At 45.3% G+C, this 20,345-nt stretch overlaps 1 protein-coding gene across 2 annotated transcripts in view; it reads right to left on the bottom strand.

Moving 5' to 3' along the window:
• STPG4 (sperm-tail PG-rich repeat containing 4) overlaps positions 1-20,345 on the bottom strand; it is a 353,110-nt gene that overhangs the window by 36,030 nt on the left and 296,735 nt on the right. For both annotated transcript variants that reach the window (XM_069234032.1, XM_069234031.1), the window contains exon 5: positions 2,925-2,979. In XM_069234032.1, the coding sequence (XP_069090133.1) occupies positions 2,925-2,979 (55 nt within the window). The remainder of the gene's footprint in view (positions 1-2,924; positions 2,980-20,345) is intronic.

A 20,345-nucleotide genomic window follows, 5' to 3' on the forward strand; every position in this document is an offset into this window, starting at 1 on the left:
TTTGTGGTTTATAGTGCTACTTTTAACTCAAACTTTAATATCTTCAGTTGTACTTATTGATTTTTTTCTCATTTTTGGTGTTGTTCTATTTGTTAAAATAAACTCTATTTATCTAAGATAGTTTGAGATGTTTCTTGTACAGTGTTTTCATATCATTACTGATGGGGTGTTCCATAAATACTGCAGTCATTGCCTCTATGTTAAGCCTGACTGCTTTTGTGCCAAGCTACCAGAGGGTTGAACACAGGTTTATTTAGTGACTTTTGTGGTTCACCTTGAAAAGGATAGTGAATATTTTTTGAGATGGGTTCTCATGCCCCTCAACTAATACTCCAATTTCTTATAATGCTGAAATGTGCAGCGTTGTCTGGCAGGCACTTGGATTTGCCATCTCTGTTCCTTGATCTCTTAATTCCTTTTCCGAGATGGTTAGGATCAGAGAATGGAGAAGGCGCACAGTGCCACAGAAAATAGGGTAAATGAATATTTCTCCCAGTCCTGTCTATCACCTGGAATAATCTAAATGAATAGCAGCAGCCTTTTATGTTACGTTTTTTTTAAAACTGTCCATTTTGCAATTAGCGAATCTGTTGAATTTGTTTTTAAAAACTAGTGTTGGGAGAAGTCAGTCTTTGCTACTAGTTCATACAGCCCTACTGGATACATGGCAAATTTCAAGCTATCCAATTATAATTATTCTAAATAGAACTTATTAAAATAGTTGTTGGTTATCCCTAAAGTATAGCATGGATCCTGCTTTCATTCAGTTATTTTGGACAACTCTGGTTAAGCTCATGAGTAGCACCAAGGATAAAATGAATAAAACTCATATTGTGCTACTTCCTGTTGCAGTCAAACAAAATTTCTTACCGATGAGACAGTAAAGCAAAAACGTCAGGATGGCTGCCCCGCATTCCTTGATGCGAATTTTGAGAATTTGACTCTAAGCTTTGCAGCGTCTCCTTCTTTGCCACAGTATACAATGTTCTAGCCATTGAGATTAATTGAAATAAAATGGAGGCAGAGATGTAAAACATGGAAATGCAATACCCCATTCACTAGGCTGCCAAGAATGTATTTGCTGTAACTGCAATAGTTGGACTCTGTCTGCTGGCTTTTGCTTCATTCCATGTAATTGAAAATGGCAAAATTGGGGGGCATCTAAATGTCGCTTCGCGGCAGACCCATGCGCGAACCGAGCATTCGGCTCGGGCACAGCCTTGGTCCGTGATGGCCGGGCGTGCGCACCCCTCCCATTATTTACTTTTCTCGAGGCCCCAAATTGGGCATGATGCCTCGGCGAGTTGCGGGCGCGGTGCGCCCTCACTATTTTCCTGGACACCTCCCCCCACACCTCTCACTTACCTCCTGAGTCTATCCTTTTTTTCATTTCTTCTTTTCTTTTTTCTTCTTTTCCTCCTGTATTTATGCACTTCTCCAGCTGCCATGTTCTTTCTTCTTCCCAGCATGCCTTCTTTCTCCCTGTATGCTTTAGGAACCTTTTTTAACATGGTGTCTTTCTCTATATGTTTCTATGATTTATTCCCAGTCCAATATGGTGTCTTTCTATTTCCTGTTGGTCACTTCCTGTTCTTGGGTATATAAGCTCAGTGATTCTTGTTCTCCTTGCGCTGCAACACTTCCTTTGGTGGTGATCTTCACTCCTGCTTCTTTCTTCACCAGTTATATTTTTCCCTAGCCTGTTCCAGCTTTTTTCAATACTATTTTTTGTCTTGTTGAAAGACTTACCTTTTTACTTTTTGTTCTTGTTCCAGGGAGTTCCTGCTTAGAGTTTTTTTTTCCCTTTTGGGTTTTTTCCCTCTGGGACTCCTTCTGGAGGTCACGGACTGCCTTTGGTGTTCCCTCTGTCGGCAGCACCGTGGCTACCAGAAAGGGCCGCCCTTACCTAGGTCAAGGCAGAACCTGCAAAAATCAAGACCTCTCCGCAGTTCCAGTGGGCCAAAGACATAAACGACGGGGAGTCAGTGACACTAAGTTGACACTCTAAGGCTCTAATTATGAGCTGGGGGTAAAGAGTGTGGTATTTTACTGCATCCAGGAAATACTGATAACCCAGGGTACGGTCTCATATTCTGTGCAACTTTACACAAATCAGAGTTTACTTCCAGGTAAGTTTGCACTGGCCTGACCCATCAAAATTTGCTATTGTGAAATTGTGGGGATGGAGGTCAATTCACCCCTCATCTCATAATTAGGGCCTAAGTGTATGGTTGTTTGCTCCTTAAACTTTAGTACCTGTCACAAAAAAAGTAAAGAACCTTGTTCAAAGGCCTTGAAACCTAGAGGCACATTTGCAAGGGTGCACAGTGCCATAGTGCAAGGGTGCCTGTGTTACAGGCATGATTGTTTTTCTGCAGGAAGGGACACCTTTTTACACAAAAACAATCCTTATATGCATTTCCACTATCTACTACGTGGAAGAGGAAATAATGAGGAGAAAGTAAGGTTTACAAGTCTTAATAAGCCAAAATCCATTGGTCAATGCATCAGAACGCCCATGCTCCAACCATGGAACACCTCCCAAGTTGAAATGTAACGTAATGCAGGGGAAGCAGCTGCCTTGTGTTACATTTCTTTCAAAAGCCAACCAAGGCCATGCAAATCAGGCCCGGTGTAGCTTTCTAAATATTACGGAAGCCTTTGCGTTGGTTGTTCTTGTGTCGCAATGAGCGACGGGTGCAGGGACAAAAATAAGGGCTTCAGAAACATGGGCCTAATGTCGTTCTACAAAAAATAGACCTGGTTTTCAAATCTACCCGTTAAATTGTAATCAGAAGGATTAACAGAGTATGAAAAGTTCAAAAGCAGGTTCAGAAAAAAGAGTTCATAAACAGGTTCTACTTAAAATCACAGCTGAAAAAGAATTGCATAAGAGGTGTGACAAAAAAGTTTAAAGTACTCACAGGAACAAAGTATGTGGTTGGAAACCTCTGGACTGCAGAGTGAAACATGAAGTGCCTAGAAAAGGTAAAAGGACAATGAAATATAAAGACAGAATAACTGATCCTGCATTTTTCCATAGTTTCAAAGTCTCCTTTGTAGTTATTCCAAGCTGTATAAGGTATAGCAAAAATTTGTGAAATTAAGTGGGTGACTTTAGTTCTTTGTTAATAGCAGTTTCCTCTCTATTTCCTCTCACAGTAAAAGTACCTAAAAAAATCGACATTATGTCGATTAAATCCTACTGAATGTCTCAGCGTAACAATATATAAGAAACACAGGGCCTCATTTACAAGAATATGAATATGTCAGATTTCTTGCGCTGCCCCACGATCCCTTAACAACTCCCTGGATGCGCTATATTTACAATACAGAGCTCCATGGTGCATGTTTGAACAGAAGAGTCAAAAATTCTGATGCATCTGTTGCCGCAAAGCTCACACATTGCTGGACTAACGTAAAAAAATGACGCTACTCCAGCAATGAGAGAAGGCCCCTATAGAGAACAGCCCTGTGTCCATTTTATTCCTGCTCTGAGCAGGCAGTAAAGTGAAGTCGCAGAATGGCGCAGTGAAATGTTGTAAATTTCAATGCATCAGTTCTGCATGGCTTTTCTCATGGGAATGACTACACTGCATACATTATACCAGGTGCAGGTATAATCGGACACAAGGGTTTACAAACTGACGCATTGTGCCCAATGCGTCAGTTTGTAAATCTGCAGCACTGTAAAGCACTGCTAGCGCCACAGCTGAGTCCAAAACAAATGACACAACAGTAACACAAAGGCCTTGGAAATAAGGCCCAGAGTCCATAGTAGCTGACCAATAAAGACTAAAGGCAAATTTACCATGGCAGATGCATGAAAAATCACAGTGTGCGAGTTTATGACAATCTATTTGAGCGTTGATTCACTAATATGAAAAAACTCCTTACATAGAAGGCAAAAACCCAACAGTCAAAACATGAAGAAGATGGCCGAAATCACTATTAAGCACACCCATGCATCACCTAGAGTGATCCAGATGAAGAGCATGGGCCCTTTTTTTCTTAAACTGTCCGTTTTGCAATTACCAAATCCGGCGAACTTTAAAAAAAAAATTGTGTTGGGAGAAGTCAGTCTTTGCTACTAGTTCGTACAGCCCTACTGAATACATGGCAAATTTAAAGCTATCCATATACAATTATTGTAAATAGAACTTGTTAGAAATAGGGTCTTTGGTTGGCAGTCAGGTTACCCCCTGTCTAAGCAAGGACCCTCATTCTGGTCAGGGTAAGTCACACACAATCCAAATTGTCCTGTGCCCTCCCTCTAGTAGCTTGGCACTGAGCAGTCAGGCTTAACTTAGAAGGCAATGTGTAAAGTATTTGTGCAATAAACCATGCAATAACACAGTAGAACAGCACAAAAATACACAACACAGTGTTTAGAAAAATATATAATATTTATCTGGTAAGATGCAGGTCAAAACGATTAAGATTCAATAAGTATATGTTGAGATATCACTGTAAAATGATATAAAGTGTCTTTAGTCCTTTAAAAGCAACAAATGTCTCTTGCAAACACAAAGTACCTGGTTTGAGTTCAAATTCTCCGCAAGGGACCTCAGAGGAGGAGATGCGTGGAAAACGGGGAGGTGTGCATCGATTTTTTTCGGGCGCTGCTCGACGATGCGTTTTGAATTTTCACGCAGGGCAGGCTTTGCATCGATTTCCGGCACATAGACTGGGATCCTCTTCGGGTTGTGAGATTTTCAGACGCCCCAGGGATGATGCATTGAAATCCGGCCCTTGCAGGATGAAGTCACAGGGGTTGCATCAATCTGGTGGATGTTGCATGGAAAATTCTACCGCACGGCAGGCACTGCGTCGATTCCTCTCAGGAAGTCAGGCTGCGTCGTTCCGGCTCGGCTTTGCGTCGATCCAGTGAGCCGTACGTTGAATTTCCGGTCACTACGCTGGCGCTGCATCAATCTTCTCCTTGCGAAGTCGGGCTGCGTCCTTCCGGTTCGGCGTGCAATGATTTTCTCACTGTGATGCAGGCTGTGCGTTGTTTCTTGCAGGCTGTGCATTGATTTTCGCCGCACAGGGAGTTCTCTTGCAGGAATGAAGTATTTTTTGTCCTGAGACTTCAGGGAACAGGAGGCAAGCTCTATCCTAACCCTTGCCAGCCAGAGAGCAGCAGGGCAGCAGGGCAACAGCAAGGCAGCAGTGCTTCTCAGAAAAGCAGTGAGGTGAGTCCTTTGGGCAGCCAGGCAGTTCTTCTTGGCAGGTTGCAGGTTCGGGTTCAGGTTCTCTTCTCCAGGAAGTGTCTGTGAAGTAGAAGGGTTTATCTTAGAAGTGTCTGGGTTGGTAGGGGCAGAGGCCATGTTTAAATACCCAAATGTGCCTTTGAAGTGGTGGAGACTTTAAAGAGCGGCTTAGAAGTGCACAAGGTCCCCTTACAGTTCCGTCCTGTCTGTCAGGGTCACAGTAGGGGATTTGGCAGTCCTTTGTGTGAGGGCAGTCTACTGTCCTTAGAAATGTAAGTGTCAGGCCCTCCACCCTCCCAGCCCAGGAAGACCCATTCAATATGCATACGTATACAAGTGTGACTGAGCATCCTGTGTTTGGGGTTTGTCTGAGTGAATGCACAAGGGAGCTGTCAAGTAACCTAGCCAGATGTGGATTGTAATGCACAGAAGGATTTAAGTGCAGAGAAATGCCCACTTTCTAAAAGTGGCATTTCTAAAATAGTAATATTAAATCCAGCTTCACCAGTCAGCAGGATTTTGTATTACCATTCTAGCCATACTAAATATGACCTTGTTACTCCTTTCAGATCAGAATCTACCACTCAAACAGTATACGAGGGTAGCCCTAATGTTAGCTTATAAACGGAGCAGGCCTCACATCAGTGAAAAACGAATTTAGGAGTTTTACACTACCAGGACATGTAAACTACACAGGTACATGTCCTGCCTTTTGTCTACACTGCACCCTGACCTATGGGTTGCCTAGGGCCCACCTTAGGGGTGACTTATATGTAGAAAAATGGGATTTTTAGGCATGGCAAGTACTTTTAAACGCCAAGTCCAATTGGCAGTAAAACCACACACACAGGCCTTGCAATGGCAGGCCTGAGACATGGTTAAGGGGCTTCTTAAGTGGATGGTACAATCAGTGCTGCAGGCTCACTAGTAGCATTTAATCTACAGGCCCTGGGCACATATAGTGCACTTTGTTAGGGACTTATAAGTAAATTAAAGAAGCCAATTGGGTATGATCCAATGTCACCATGTTTTAAGGGAGCGAGCATATGCACTTTAGCACTAGTTAGCAGTGGTAAAGTGCGCAGAGTCCTAAAACCAGCAAAAACAGTGTCCAAAAAAGTTGAGGGAGGCAAGCAAAAAGTTTTGGGTGACCACCCTAAGGCTGTCAGGTCTAACAGAACGTATTAAAATAGTTGTTGGTTATCCCTAGAGTCAAGCAAGGATCCTGCTTTCATTCAATTACTTTGGACACCTCTGTTTAAGTTCATGAGTTGCACCAAGGTCAAAATGGATAAGCATTACTTCCTGGTGCAGTCAAACGAAATTTCTTAGACATTTCTTAACCTTGAGACAGCAAAGCAAAAACGTAAGGATACCCGCCCTGCATTCCTTGATGCTGAACTTTGAGAATTTGACTATAAGGTTTGAAGCTTCGCCTTGTAACTCATTGTTTACAATGTGCTAACCATGGAGATTCATTGAAATAAAACGGAGGCAGAGATGTGTAACATGGAGATGCAACACCCCATCAACCAGGCTGCCGAGAATGTACCTGTGCTGTGTGGCTGTATCAGTTGGACTTAATCTGCTGGCTTTTGCTTCATTCCTTGTCATTGAAAATGGCAACTTTCAGTGGCATCAAAGTTGACACTAAGGCTCTGATTACAAGGGAGGGAGGTAAAGATTGTAGTATTTACTGCATCTAATAAATACTGATACCACAGGTGTGGTTTGTACCTGATGTAGTAAGTGCCTCATATTCTGAGCAGTTTAACATGAATAAGCGTTTACTTCACATCTTCCCCAGGTAAATTTGCACTGGTCTAACCTATCGAAATTTGCTACAGCAAAATTGTGGGGCACAGGTCAATTTACCCCTCAATTCATAATGAGGGCTTAAGTTTATGGTTGTTTAATTTCTGCTCCTTAACCCTCCATACCTGTCACAAAAAAACATAAAGAACCTTGTTCAAAGGCACATTTACTAAACTTTCACTCAGAGCAGGGCAGCGAGCAAGGTTGCTGCATTGAGTTGTACCAAAGAACTAGAGCAGCAATTGCACCATTTTTACAAAGATATGGGGCATGTCTGCTCTCTCATTGCACTGGCGCCCTGTGTGCCGCCTAAGGCCAATGCAGGCACCCTTGCACCATGGGAAACACCCGGAACAACGACTCCGAAACCACAAAGTCGTGAAAAACGAAAGCGAAAGAATGCTTTCGTTTTCCACGACTTCCTGGTTTTCGTACCTTAACCACGCATGTCTGAACCACGTACATGCGTGGTTAAGGTACAGAAGAAGGGAGTCGGAGTCAACAAGGTGAAGGAGGAGGTAAGTTGGGCTGGGACTGGGGCTGTTTTTTTTGGGGAGGTGGGGTGGGGGCTTGGGGTGGTTAGGGTTTAGGGGGAGGGGGTTAGGGTTTAGGTTTAAGGGGTGGGTTGGGGTATTTAGGTTTTAGGGGCGGGTGGGGACTCCGGGTATTTTTAGTTTTTGGGGTGGGGGGCTGGGGGTGATATGGTTTGGGGGGAGGTGGGTCAGGGTTTAGGTTTAAGGGGTGGGTTGGGGTGGTTTAGGTTATGGGGAGGGGGTTGGGGTTGTGGTAATTTGGGGGGTGGGGCGTTGGGGTAGTTGTGGGGATGGGGGGTTGTGGTAATTTGAAGAGGTGGGGGGCTAGGGGGGAAGCATGCTGGAACCGTGCATGCTGATCACTAATGCCTTTACCAGGAATGCGTTTACACCGAAAAATCGTTGTAAACGCATTCCTGGTAAAGGCATTAGTGATAAGAACGAGGTCGTTGTTCCGACCTCGTTGTTGAGCCATGGGTGCTTAAAGCACTCGTGGTTCTGGCATATAACCTTGCACCACAGTTACAGGCAGCATTGTTACCAGGCAGTATATTTTTTCTGCAGGAAGGGACACCTTCCTGCACAAAAAAAATCCTTATACGCATTTTCCATTTTCTACCTGTGCTGCAGAATGCAGCATAGGTGGAAAGAAGAAATAACAAAGCGAAAGTAAGATATTTCTCCTCATTACACCTCATTTGGAAAAGTGTAGCCTTTTTACACATTGCCAGGTTTGCAAGTTTTTATAAGTCTGGGAATATGCCTAAATCATGTTGTCAATGCATGACAACGCCCTGCAAGTTTATGACAATTAATTTCGCAAGGGCCGGCTTTAGAGCTGGTGGCGCCTGATGCAACAGTCATTTTTGGCGCCCTGCCACCCAACGACCACCTCCTCGGATTCCCTCACTACGACCTGGCAAAAGTGCCCCTCATTGCTCCATAGCCCCTCTCACATACATTTCAATTGTTTTAAAGCGCTGGTAAGGGCTGGCTTTACTAATCCACTCAGCTATCAATATAAAATACAGATTTCTTCTATGAAGCAGGCATATTAACCCTCTGCGCTACTTTGAGTCAAAACTGCCAATGGACAAAACGCTGATCTCTCTAGCAAAAATATTAATCACAAGAGTTATCTTGACATTTTAATTTCTTTCTGAAGGCCGTCACACAGGCAACTTCGGAAACTTCAGCAGTTGCGTTTATATCACAAGTTTCTAAAGTTATTGCTAAACACAGCGCCCCTCCTGAGGTCAGCGCTCCCATCCAGGTTAGCACCCGGCACGGCCGCACCGGTCGCACCATCCTAAAGCCGGCCCTGCATTTCGTCGTTGATTGAAGAAACTCTTTACATAAAAGGCAAAAACCCCAACTACAAAACATGAAGAAGAACACAAGGGTCAATATTTAGCACACCCATTTTACAAATGGACAAATACAGTGTAATGAGGCACCAGAAATACCCGAATATATTCTAATTCCTCACCAAAGTTTGAGATGGTAGGAGTAAATGAACGTTCCAGAAGGGAGGGGTCGGTTATGTGACAGTGGTGGCGTGGGTATGGGGAAATACAATAGCGAGAATCACTCGGTAACGCATACATGTCAGGAGACCCAATTCAAATGGGCGACTCCCGATTTTTGAAGTCAAAAATAGCTTTATTTTGGCTGTTTGCCGTCTGAAATTGTAATACATTCTCCTGATTATTTTTTGTAAATCTACACTTTTGTCTTCTAAAATGTTGCCATGTATGGTAACGACCCCTCTTAAAATGAACAAAGATTTATGTTTCTTATGTTTATGTTTTGTAGCATTATAGTTTTGTGTTTTCTTTCACGAGTCTCTTGCTGGGTCACTAAAGCATCCATTCATTTTTTTTTCAGATTTTTGTAGTCATAAGTAATCTGACTGCGTCATATTATAGATTATTGCATTTCAATTAATTTCCTTCAATAAATAATGTTGTTCTTCTTACTGCAAAACATTTATTTAAGGGGCTGCAAGCTAGAATGACCTTTTTATGTGAACACTATAGTCTCATTCTTACCGTCTGGCACCAGATGTTATTAACAAAAATGTCACACATTGAAGTTATTAACAGAAAACTTACACCCAGTGGGGTGTTATTTTTGTAAATGATATTTATTGAGAAAACAATATTGATGTCAGAGGATATTTGTGTCAGTATAATTCTGACATACAATCCATTCTTCCAGGAATAGCAGTAGATATCTTCATTACTGCCTGTGGCAAGCCCTGTACCCTATGTCCTCCTTGCCTCCTTTCCCACACTTGTGCCATGGACACAAAGATGAAAGCCACAGCACCAGCACATAAAGCAGAAAATGTCCAGAATGTAGACATCAACCACAGGCTTCTCTTGAAGCCTCGATTGTGTCTTAGCCACAGGCTGCAGGGGGAACAACTCTCGTCGGTTTTAGTCGCATTCCAGCTAGCAGAAGAAAGGGGCTTCTTGTCACCATCTGCAACGCCCAGGTGCTTTCTCAGAGCCACCCACCACCAGTGATGAGATAGTGCGAGGCAGCCCTGGTGGATAACTTGGGCAAGGAGCGGGAGGCTTAGAGAATTCCACACACCCCCTCTTGCAGGGGCACTTCAGTGAGGAAACATCACAGCATGTGGATGCGCATGGGCGATAGTGAATCAGAAGTAGCCCTGTTGCCTCTGGTTGGGCCCCAGTAACTGCAGCACATGCCACTCAGGGCAGGAGGAACTGTGCTGCACTCTCAGAACACGCTGTTCTGCGTCTCCATGGCTGAATGTTACCTATAATATATTCAACCAGTCCTTCAATCACAGAACTGATGCAAAATCCTCAAAAGTCCCAACTTGTAAAATACTGTTGGCTTCAAAGACAAGACTGGCCGCTTGTTGTCACACATGCATGGTTGCAAAGTTTTCAGACTGCTTATGTGTGACATTTCTATGGTTTCATTCCGGTTATGAGTAACATTTAATTTTCAAATAAGTCACACTTCGAGTAATAATGTATCACAAATAAATCAAAGATATAATCAGTATTTGAGTTTCTCTCTATGGCCCAGATTTAAGAAGCACTAGCGCCACATTAGCATCATTTTTTTAGGCTTCAAAAATCGCGGTGCCATATTTATAAAGTGGCGCAATGCATGCATTGCGCCACTTTGTAACCCTTTGCGCCACATTATGCATATGCCATGCATAATGTATGCAAAGGGGGCGTTCCCTCGTTAGGCATAAATGGTGCAATTGAATCTAAGAGATTCCACTGCGTCATTTTTTGCGTCCACTTTTAACACCAGCTCAGAACAGGCGTTAAAAGAGGGAGCGCCATTGGTTAGAATGGGCCCCTATGTACTAACCCTGAACAGTACATCAACATCGTAAAAAATGTTTACACTATTGCCCCCTACCCTGCGCAATGGTGCACCGTATTTTGAATACGTGCACACATGGTGGCGGTAGGGGGGGCGCTATGAGGAGCAGGAAAAGTGGTGCTGCACTGAGTGCAGAAACACTTTTCTTCAACCTGCCCCAATGAGTTTTCATTCACTGTATCCAGAGCAGTTTGCATCGCCAAAGCTTATTAGCAGAACCAGATCAATGTTTAACAACAGTGATTTTGTTAATAATTAGAAGTGGAAACGCTTTGAATTTGAAAGTTGAAGACAATGAATTGTGTCTGTGGAAGAGATAGTGGCATTAGGAGAATCTCAGTCACTCCGGCTCTCCCTTTCACATCATTTTCCTCTGCAGTGTCTCACCCTATTAGCTACTTGCATTGTTCAGACTGCGGTGCACGGTACTGTTCTGACTGCAGGCAGGCTGAGTCTGGAGCTTTCCACGGATGATACCTGTGCTGTGAACAAGTGTGCATACACCTCTAAGAAACTAAGAAAGTTCCTGCAACTGACTCCAGAAGAAAGGCTATTTGTTCCAACTGACTTGTACAAAAATTGTGTTTATGCAAAAGTTGTTAGGTGCAAAGGTCACTGTAAACAATGAGTAGTGCTAGTAACTTGGACTCTAACGTGACATTTTATACCTTTTCAGGAATGTATGGAGTTCTATTTTAAAGAAAAGTACGTATGCACTCGGGCTGATTCCGATCGCATTAGTGATCCTAATTCGCCTCATACCAGGAGTTACTAGATGAATTAGGATTACAAGGTCCACAGTAACTGTCTGGATCTCTAATGTTTCAATTTGAGATTCTACCTCCTGAATGCAGAGCGAGCCTCTGGTAAACTACTTGGGGATATTAGAAATTGCAAGATAAACCAGAGCCACATTTCTGACTCCCTCTGGTGATTCCCCATTTGCCAGGGAATGCTCAGGGCCCCATCTGTAATCCCTGTTGGCCCACTCTACAGGTGGCATTTGCAGCCCAAATATTGGCAATTCCAGGGCCTGAATAGGTAGATATTAGGAACCTTGTAAGGTCGCCATGATTTCTTGGATATGGAGTACAAACAAACTGAATAATGTAGTTGCCTCAAATACCATGGAAAAGAGGTTCGTACTTGTTTGAAAGCCAATTTCGACTATGATTTCATTCTGGTCTGTGTCTTTGTGTGAGAGATTGTGCAAGAGCTGGTGCTTTATTGTTTGATGTGTTTAGTGGAGTGAGGTTGTGTCTACTGATAGGAGAGGTGTGGGGTGTGCGAGGCAGTGACGGGAGGGTGAAAGGAGCTGTAGGTGGGGGCAGTAGAGGGCAGAAGGGTGAGGTGGAGAGGCAAGGGGGTGATAGAGAAAAGTGTTAGATGGAGAAAGAAGGATGAGGTGGAGAGGCAAGGGGGTGATAGATTAAAGAGTGTTAGATGGAGAAAGAAGGGAGAGGTGGAGAGGCAAGGGGGTGATAGATTAAAGAGTGTTAGATGGAGAAAGTAGGGTGAGGTGGAGAGGCAAGGGGGTGATAGAGGAAAGAGTGTTAGATGGAGACAGAAGGGTGAGGTGGAGAACAGAGGTCGGAATGGGGAGAGGAGCTGTAGGTGGGGGTAGTAGAGGGCAGAAGGGTGAGGTGGAGAGGCAAGGGGGTGATAGAGAAAAGAGTGTTAGATGGAGAAAGAAGGGTGAGGTGGAGAGGCAAGGGGGTGATAGATTAAAGAGTGTTAGATGGAGAAAGAAGGGTGAGGTGGAGAGGCAAGGGGGTGATAGATTAAAGAGTGTTAGATGGAGAAAGAAGGGTGAGGTGGAGAGGCAAGAGGGTGATAGATTAAAGAGTGTTAGATGGAGAAAGAAGGGTGAGGTGGAGAGGCAAGGGGGTGATAGAGGAAAGAGTGTTAGATGGAGAAAGTAGGGTGAGGTGGAGAGGCAAGGGGGTGATAGAGGAAAGAGTGTTAGATGGAGACAGAAGGGTGAGGTGGAGAACAGAGGTCGGAATGGGGAGAGGAGGGCGGAGTAGAAAGAAGGGTTTCCTTGTGGAAAGATAATTTAGAGTAGTGGGGAGAGCCCAGATTGAGAGGGATGTAAAGCAAAGTCGAGTGGAGGAAGAAGTGAGTGAAAAAGGAGTGTGAGATTGAACACAATGGTGGTACAGGTGTATAGTACATAGCGTGGAGCAGATTGGAACCCTTGAATTCTTCGCTCTAGTGGCACTCTGCATATTTACACCAAACAGAGCTCTTCACTGAATGATCTTTTGTGCCAGGATCCACAGCACCCGGAGGGCAAGAACAAGATTCAAGCCAGCACATAATCACAAACGTAAACACCGCCCGGTTCATCTACACACATAGCAATGGAAGTGGTAACTGTGTGGATTAGCTCATCCTGTTACTACAAACAAAAAAATGATTTTAAAAAACGTATCTGGCATGTAACAGTGGAAGTTAGTGGACAGAGGCCAGGTAGATTTCTTATGATCACGAGAGCACAGCGCATGCCATTGTACAATAAAATACATACAGCAAGTCAGCACACGTCATAACTGTAACTGCATTCTGCACGTCAGTGCATAACCAAATGTACCAAAAGTGCACAACACTAAACCGCTCACTGCTGCATAGGGTCCCACGAAAGAACAGAAATGCACGTGCTGTTTGAAGGGAGGAGCGCATCGTGGCTACATCTGTCTTGTCTCTTGTATTACTGGACGTCCTACGTGTAGCTCTTCAGGGGCTGATTTCTTGCATTCGCAGCTGTTGCTGCTGCGTGGCCTCTGTGTGGGCGGAGGGGCGAGTGGTCCTAGGTCCTAGATCCACTGTCAGTGGAAGCATGGAGCGGCCTTGTCTCTCGTTTTGAGTCGGCACTGTGCCCAAGATGGAACTCACCCAGAGAAAACATCTACCACGCGGGGCTGCAGTGACGTCGCCCTCACCCTGGAGGATGCAGCTGTAAGCCCGCCCTTTTGCCTCTTGCTAATAAAAAAAAAACAGATGAGTTCTCACGGCCCCTCCGTGTCCAGTTCACAGTGTCAATGTGACAATGTATTTAGTCTGGGCGGGCTGTTGCAGTAGCGCAGGCACAGCTAGGCAACCAATATAAAGCGCTAGCTAGTTTTGTTATGCAGCCTCGTTGGCACTTGGTATGGGGTCTAGGAGCTATAATGAGGCAGTAATGCATTATAGTAAGGTGATGTGGACACCAGCAGTAAAATGTGTTGGTCTCACCTCTGTTGCGTGCTACTTGGTAGGACTGCACGTGAAATGGAGCCAGTTGGCAGCTAAGCCCTTCTGCATCCAACACCCCACATTGATACACTTCTAACAACCTTCCATTTTTATTGTACCCCAATGCACCAGAGAACCCCTCTCCATCACACAAGCACCTTCACTGTACTGCCTTTGTGCATTATTAACACTTCCTCCATTACAACACCACTTTAAATACCAGCTATTGCCAACAAACATCCTTTTTAAAACATACCACAGATACTCATTCCACAAATCTTTATTGTTTCTTAAATTGTACTAGTGCCACCAACAGGCCTCCAAAGATGCCTTCTCACCTGAGCCGCCTCACAAATCCCTTGCCTTCCCTCAGAGGATGAAAAGTGCAAAAAACCCAAGCCTTTCCTTTCTTTTATTATACAAGTCCACCCAGTCTTTCAAGCAGCAGCAAGCACACAACAAAAGGTAGTGGTTAAGGAAATTAGATGGTTAGATTATGTTAACTAAAACTAAATGTCAGGGCCCAGGTTAACAAACAATTCACACATTGTGTGACCCGAAGAGAGCAGAACTGTGCCATATGTGTAAATAAATGGGGCAGTTCTGCTCTCTATATGCACCTTACACCAATGCAGGTACCTTTATGCCAAAGTCCAAGGGTGTCTACCGAGGCTGGACTGGATGCACCAAGCATCCACAGGAGGCTGGAAGAGAATGAGCCTGATTTTGTGACTTGGGGGCTGACTTTGTAGCAGTGCACAGTTTCTTGCATATCCAGCAGTTTTCAGGCAACAACAAAAGTCTCAAGATAACATTGGTGATTAATGTGCCTGCTGGAGAGGGATCAATTTTTGACTCATGTAAGGTAGTGCAGAGAGTTCATATGCCTGCTGCAAAGAATGTGTACCATGCAGATCACAGAACTGTATTTTATGTGCATAGCTCAGCAGATCACTGCTTTTGTCACAGAGATCCTTTTGTTACTTGTTCAGAAGTTAAAATTGTATTCTAGCACAGTGAGCATTGAACTGAAACCAAAAAGCTGCATGCAACCTACATGGTACAGGTTAGAAAGTTATGTTTTTTTCCAAGTCTTTAATGATTCAATATTGCTTCAAAGGGTTTGTTTGAGTAGAAATAGATTCTTATTAGTAAAGGTGCCCTAACCACTGTGTAACGTTCTGAATATCCTGAGTTTGTGCTTCTCCGGACCAAACGCTCTTACAAAATGCTGAGCAGTATGGATGACAGGTGAATCCTACACTTTGTGGTTCCCTTTTTCTTACGGAATATTTTCTATGCACAGATTTACACATATCTCAGTCATTGTCCCTGTATGTGTGTGTGATTAAATTGCTCTGACACCCTACACTGGTAAGAGAGACACTATAAAACAAATGAAATACATTTAATAGAGGAGCTATGGAGAAATGAGAGGGACTGCTGGAGGGTGATAGAAAGGGAATCATTGAAGAGCCTCAACAAAGAATGTTGTATCCTGGTGCACTGTAAAGTCATCTTTCATAATGCTTTAAAAACGAATACAATTTATTATATAATGAAAAATGTGTTGTAGAATGTTCTGTTTTTACCATTTTTTCTCAAATGTTCTTGGAAAGACCCCCTCTCTCTCCCCACCAAACCTCTCTTGTAAGGGTCAAGCTTGTTCGTTGGGCACAGTCGCTATGCACGGTCAGGGGACTGCTCCGACAACACTGACAGGACTGCTTTGGGTTCACAGTCCATCCCTGGTGTCTGTGTTGTGTTCAGGATAGTTTTTGTGCAGGGAGGGGTCTGTTCCTCTACAAAACTATTTTTTGAGGTGGCTTTCTCTATGTATGTGTGCCGCACAATGTAGCACACATGAAAAGAGGAAAAAATGAGGAGAATTAAAAATATTTCTCCTTGCTATGCAGGCCTAAGGGAGGTGCAAGATTCTGGCATAAATCTCTGTCTACAAGTTTTTGTGGATACGGATTTGGATTTGCGTCAAAACCGATGGGTAGATGCATGGGAACACCAATGAACCATTTATAACATCTGCCTGACCAAAGTAAAGTAAACCAGTGCATTGCATTGTTTTCTCTTAATTTGAGTAACAACCCAATGCAAATTGTGAATTTACATTGGTTTGTAAATCCCAGCTGAAGACTTAGGGGCTGATTATGAGTTTGGCAGAAGGAAACATCCGCCTGCCATACTCCTGACGGGGAGGTTACCGCAGTGATGGTGACCTCCCCGCCAGCCCCATTACAACTTTCCTACTGGGCTGACGGCGGTAACCAAGGTTCCCACTGGTCAGCCCAGTGGGAAAGGTGCAACAGCAGTGTTGCCAGCTCATGATAGAGCCGGCGGCATTGCTGCCACACGAAGGGGGCACCAGCACCCTCGAAATGCGCACTGTGCGCAGCAGACAGTGGGCATTTTGAGAGTGCTGAGCAGGGGGGGGTATATATATATATGTATATAGTGTAACATAATTTTAAAATATACTTATTTTAAATTATATTACGTTTTAAATATATTAATATTTTAATGTAAATACTATGAAAATATTCAGGCCACAATGGATGAAGATTCAATATCACACTGCAGTCACAAGGGTTTCCGGAAGCAGAAAGGTAACAAATACCTGGCGTGAGGACATGAGACGTGAGGAGTGGATGCGAGGCGAGGAGTGGATGAGGCGTTGAGGAAGTGAGGTAGTGTGGCATCAGAGCGAAGTGGCGTACAAAGAGTGCGAAGCGGTTGTGAGAAAGTAGCCTCTTTCTAGCCTTGTTACCCCCACTTTTGGCCTGTTTGTGAGTGTATGTCAGGGTGTTTTCACTGTCTCACTGGGATCCTGCTAGCCAGGGCCCAGTGCTCATAGTGAAGACCCTATGTTTTCAGTATGTTTGTTATGTGTCACTGGAACCCTGCTAGCCAGGACCCCAGTGCTCATAAGTTTGTGACCTATATGTATGTGTTCCCTGTGTGATGCCTAACTGTCTTACTGAGGCTCTGCTAACCAGAACCTCAGTGGTTATGCTCTCTCTGTACAAATTGTCACTAACAGGCTAGTGACCAATTTCACCAATTCACATTGGCATACTGGAACACCCTTATAATTCCCTAGTATATGGTACTGAGGTACCCAGGGTATTGGGGTTCCAGGAGATCCCTATGGGCTGCAGCATTTCTTTTGCCACCCATAGGGAGCTCTGACAATTCTTACACAGGCCTGCCACTGCAGCCTGAGTGAAATAACGTCCACGTTATTTCACAGCCATTTACCACTGCACTTAAGTAACTTATAAGTCACATATATGTCTAACCTTTACCTGGTAAAGGTTGGGTGCTAAGTTACTTAGTGTGTGGGCACCCTGGCACTAGCCAAGGTGCCCCCACATTGTTCAGGGCCAATTCCCCGGACTTTGTGAGTGCGGGGACACCATTACACACGTGCACTATAGCTTCACAATGGTAACTCCGAATATGGCCATGTAACATGTCTAAGATCATGGAATTGCCCCACCAATGCCATCCTGGTATTGGGGAGACAATCCCATGATTCCCCGGGTCTCTAGCACAGACCCGGGTACTGCCAAACTGCCTTTCCCGGGGTTTCACTGCAGCTGCTGCCAACCCCTCAGACAGGTTTCTGCCCTCCTGGGGTCCAGCCAGGCTTGGCCCAGGAAGGCAGAACAAAGGACTTCCTCAGAGAGAGGGTGTTACACCCTCTCCATTTGGAATAAGGTGTCAGGGCTGGGGAGGAGTAGCCTCCCCCAGCCTCTGGAAATGCTTTGATGGGCACAGATGGTGCCCATCTCTGCATAAGCCAGTCTACACCGGTTCAGGGATCCCTCAGCCCTGCTCTGGCGCGAAACTGGACAAAGGAAAGGGGAGTGACCACTCCCCTGACCTGCACCTCCCCTGGGAGGTGCCCAGAGCTCCTCCAGTGTGCTCCAGACCTCTGCCATCTTGGAAACAGAGGTGCTGCTGGCAAACTGGACTGCTCTGAGTGGCCAGGGCCAGCAGGTGACGTCAGAGACTCCTTCTGATAGGCTCCTTCAGGTGTTGCTAGCCTATCCTCTCTCCTAGGTAGCCAAACCTCCTTTTCTGGCTATTTAGGGTCTCTGCTTTGGGGAATTCCTTAGATAACGAATGCAAGAGCTTATCAGAGTTCCTCTGCATCTCTCTCTTCACCTTCTGCCAAGGAATCGACTGCTGACCGCGCTGGAAGCCTGCAAAACTGCAACAAAGTAGCAACGATGACTACTGCGACACTGTAACGCTGATCCAGCCGCCTTCTCGACTGTTTTCCTGGTGGTGCATGCTGTGGGGGTATTCTGCCTCCTCTCTGCACTAGAAGCTCCGAAGAAATCTCCTGTGGGTCGACGGAATCTTCCCCCTGCAACCGCAGGCACCAAAGAACTGCATCACCAGTGCTCTGGGTCTCCTCTCAGCACGACGAGCGAGGTCCCTTGAACTCAGCAACTCTGTCCAAGTGACTCCCACAGTCCAGTGACTCTTCAGCCCAAGTTTGGTGGAGATAAGTCCTTGCCTCCCCACGCCAGACTGCATTGCTGGGAACCGCATGTTTTGCAGCTACTCCGGCTCCTGTGCACTCACCGAGGATTTCCTTCGTGCACAGCCAAGCCTGGGTCCCCGGCACTCTAACCTGCATTGCACGACCTCCTGAGTTGTCCTCCGGCGGCGTGGGACTCTCTTGTGCAACTTCTGGTGAGCACCGATTCACTCCACTTTGTAGTGCCTGTTCCAGCACTTCTGCGGGTGCTGCTTGCTTCTGAGTGGGCTCCTTCTCTTGCTGGGCGCCCCCTCTGTCTCCTCACACAATTGGCGACATCCTGGTCCCTCCTGGGCCACAGCAGCATCCAAAAACCCTAACCGCAACCCTTGCAGCTAGCAAGGCTTGTTTGCAATCTTTCTGTGGGAAAACACTTCTGCACGACTCTTCACGGCGTGGGACATCCATCTTCCAAAGGGGAAGTTTCTAGCCCTTGTCGTTCATGCAGAATCCTCAGCCTCTACCATCCGGTGGCAGCTTCTTTGCATCCGCAGCTGGCATTTCCTGGGCATCTGCCCACTCCCGACTTGATCGTGACTTTTGGACTTGGTCCCCTTGTTCCGCAGGTACTCTCGTCTGGAGGTCCATCGTTGTTGCATTGCTGGTGTTGGTCTTTCCTGCAGAATTCCCCTATCACGACTTCTGTGCTCTTTGGGGAACTTAGGTGCACTTTGCACCCACTTTTCAGGGTCTTGGGGTGGGCTATTTTTCTAACCCTCACTGTTTTCTTACAGTCCCAGCGACCCTCTACAAGGTCACATAGGTTTGGGGTCCATTCGTGGTTCGCATTCCACTTCTAGAGTATATGGTTTGTGTTGCCCCTATCCCTATGTGCCCCCATTGCATTCTATTGTGACTATACATTGTTTTCTATTGCTATTACTGCATATTTTGGTATTGTGTACATATATCTTGTGTATATTTGCTATCCTCATACTGAGGGTACTCCCTGAGATACTTTTGGCATATTGTCATAAAAATAAAGTACCTTTATATTTAGTATATCTGTGCATTGTGTTTTCTTATGATATTGTGCATATGACACTAGTGGTACTGTAGGAGCTTCACTCGTCTCCTAGTTCAGCCTAAGCTGCTCTGCTAAGCTACCTTTTCTATCAGCCTAAGCTGCTAGACACCCCTCTACACTAATAAGGGATACCTGGGCCTGGTGCAAGGTGTAAGTACCCCTTGGTACTCACTACAAGCCAGTCCAGCCTCCTACAGCGGTTAAGGATCCCACGCAAAGGATCCCCCCGTGAGGTGCAGCTTAGAATCTCCCCTGAACCCACACAGAACATCTCATTAAAGAGGACAGCGAGACAGCGAGGCACGGAGCAGCTTAGAATCTCCCCCGCTCCCTCCTTTCACCCTCCGAGCATCACACTGAGACAACAAGGCAACGAATTTGGCCCTGTCTTGGACACCATTGCAAGGAGCAAGACCCAGCCGGGACGAGCGCCAGCGGTGTCACGCGGCAGGAGGCTCAGCCTCGACTGAGAGCGACACTATCCGGCATCTTCTGGCACTCTCTGGCTGGCTTCCCCCAGTCTGGGGTGGGAGTGGGAGGTGAACGCGGCTGAGGAGGAGCCACATGCATCTTCG

This window comes from Pleurodeles waltl, chromosome 5, assembly GCF_031143425.1.
Source record: "Pleurodeles waltl isolate 20211129_DDA chromosome 5, aPleWal1.hap1.20221129, whole genome shotgun sequence".
In the NCBI taxonomy this organism is placed as follows: domain Eukaryota; kingdom Metazoa; phylum Chordata; class Amphibia; order Caudata; family Salamandridae; genus Pleurodeles; species Pleurodeles waltl.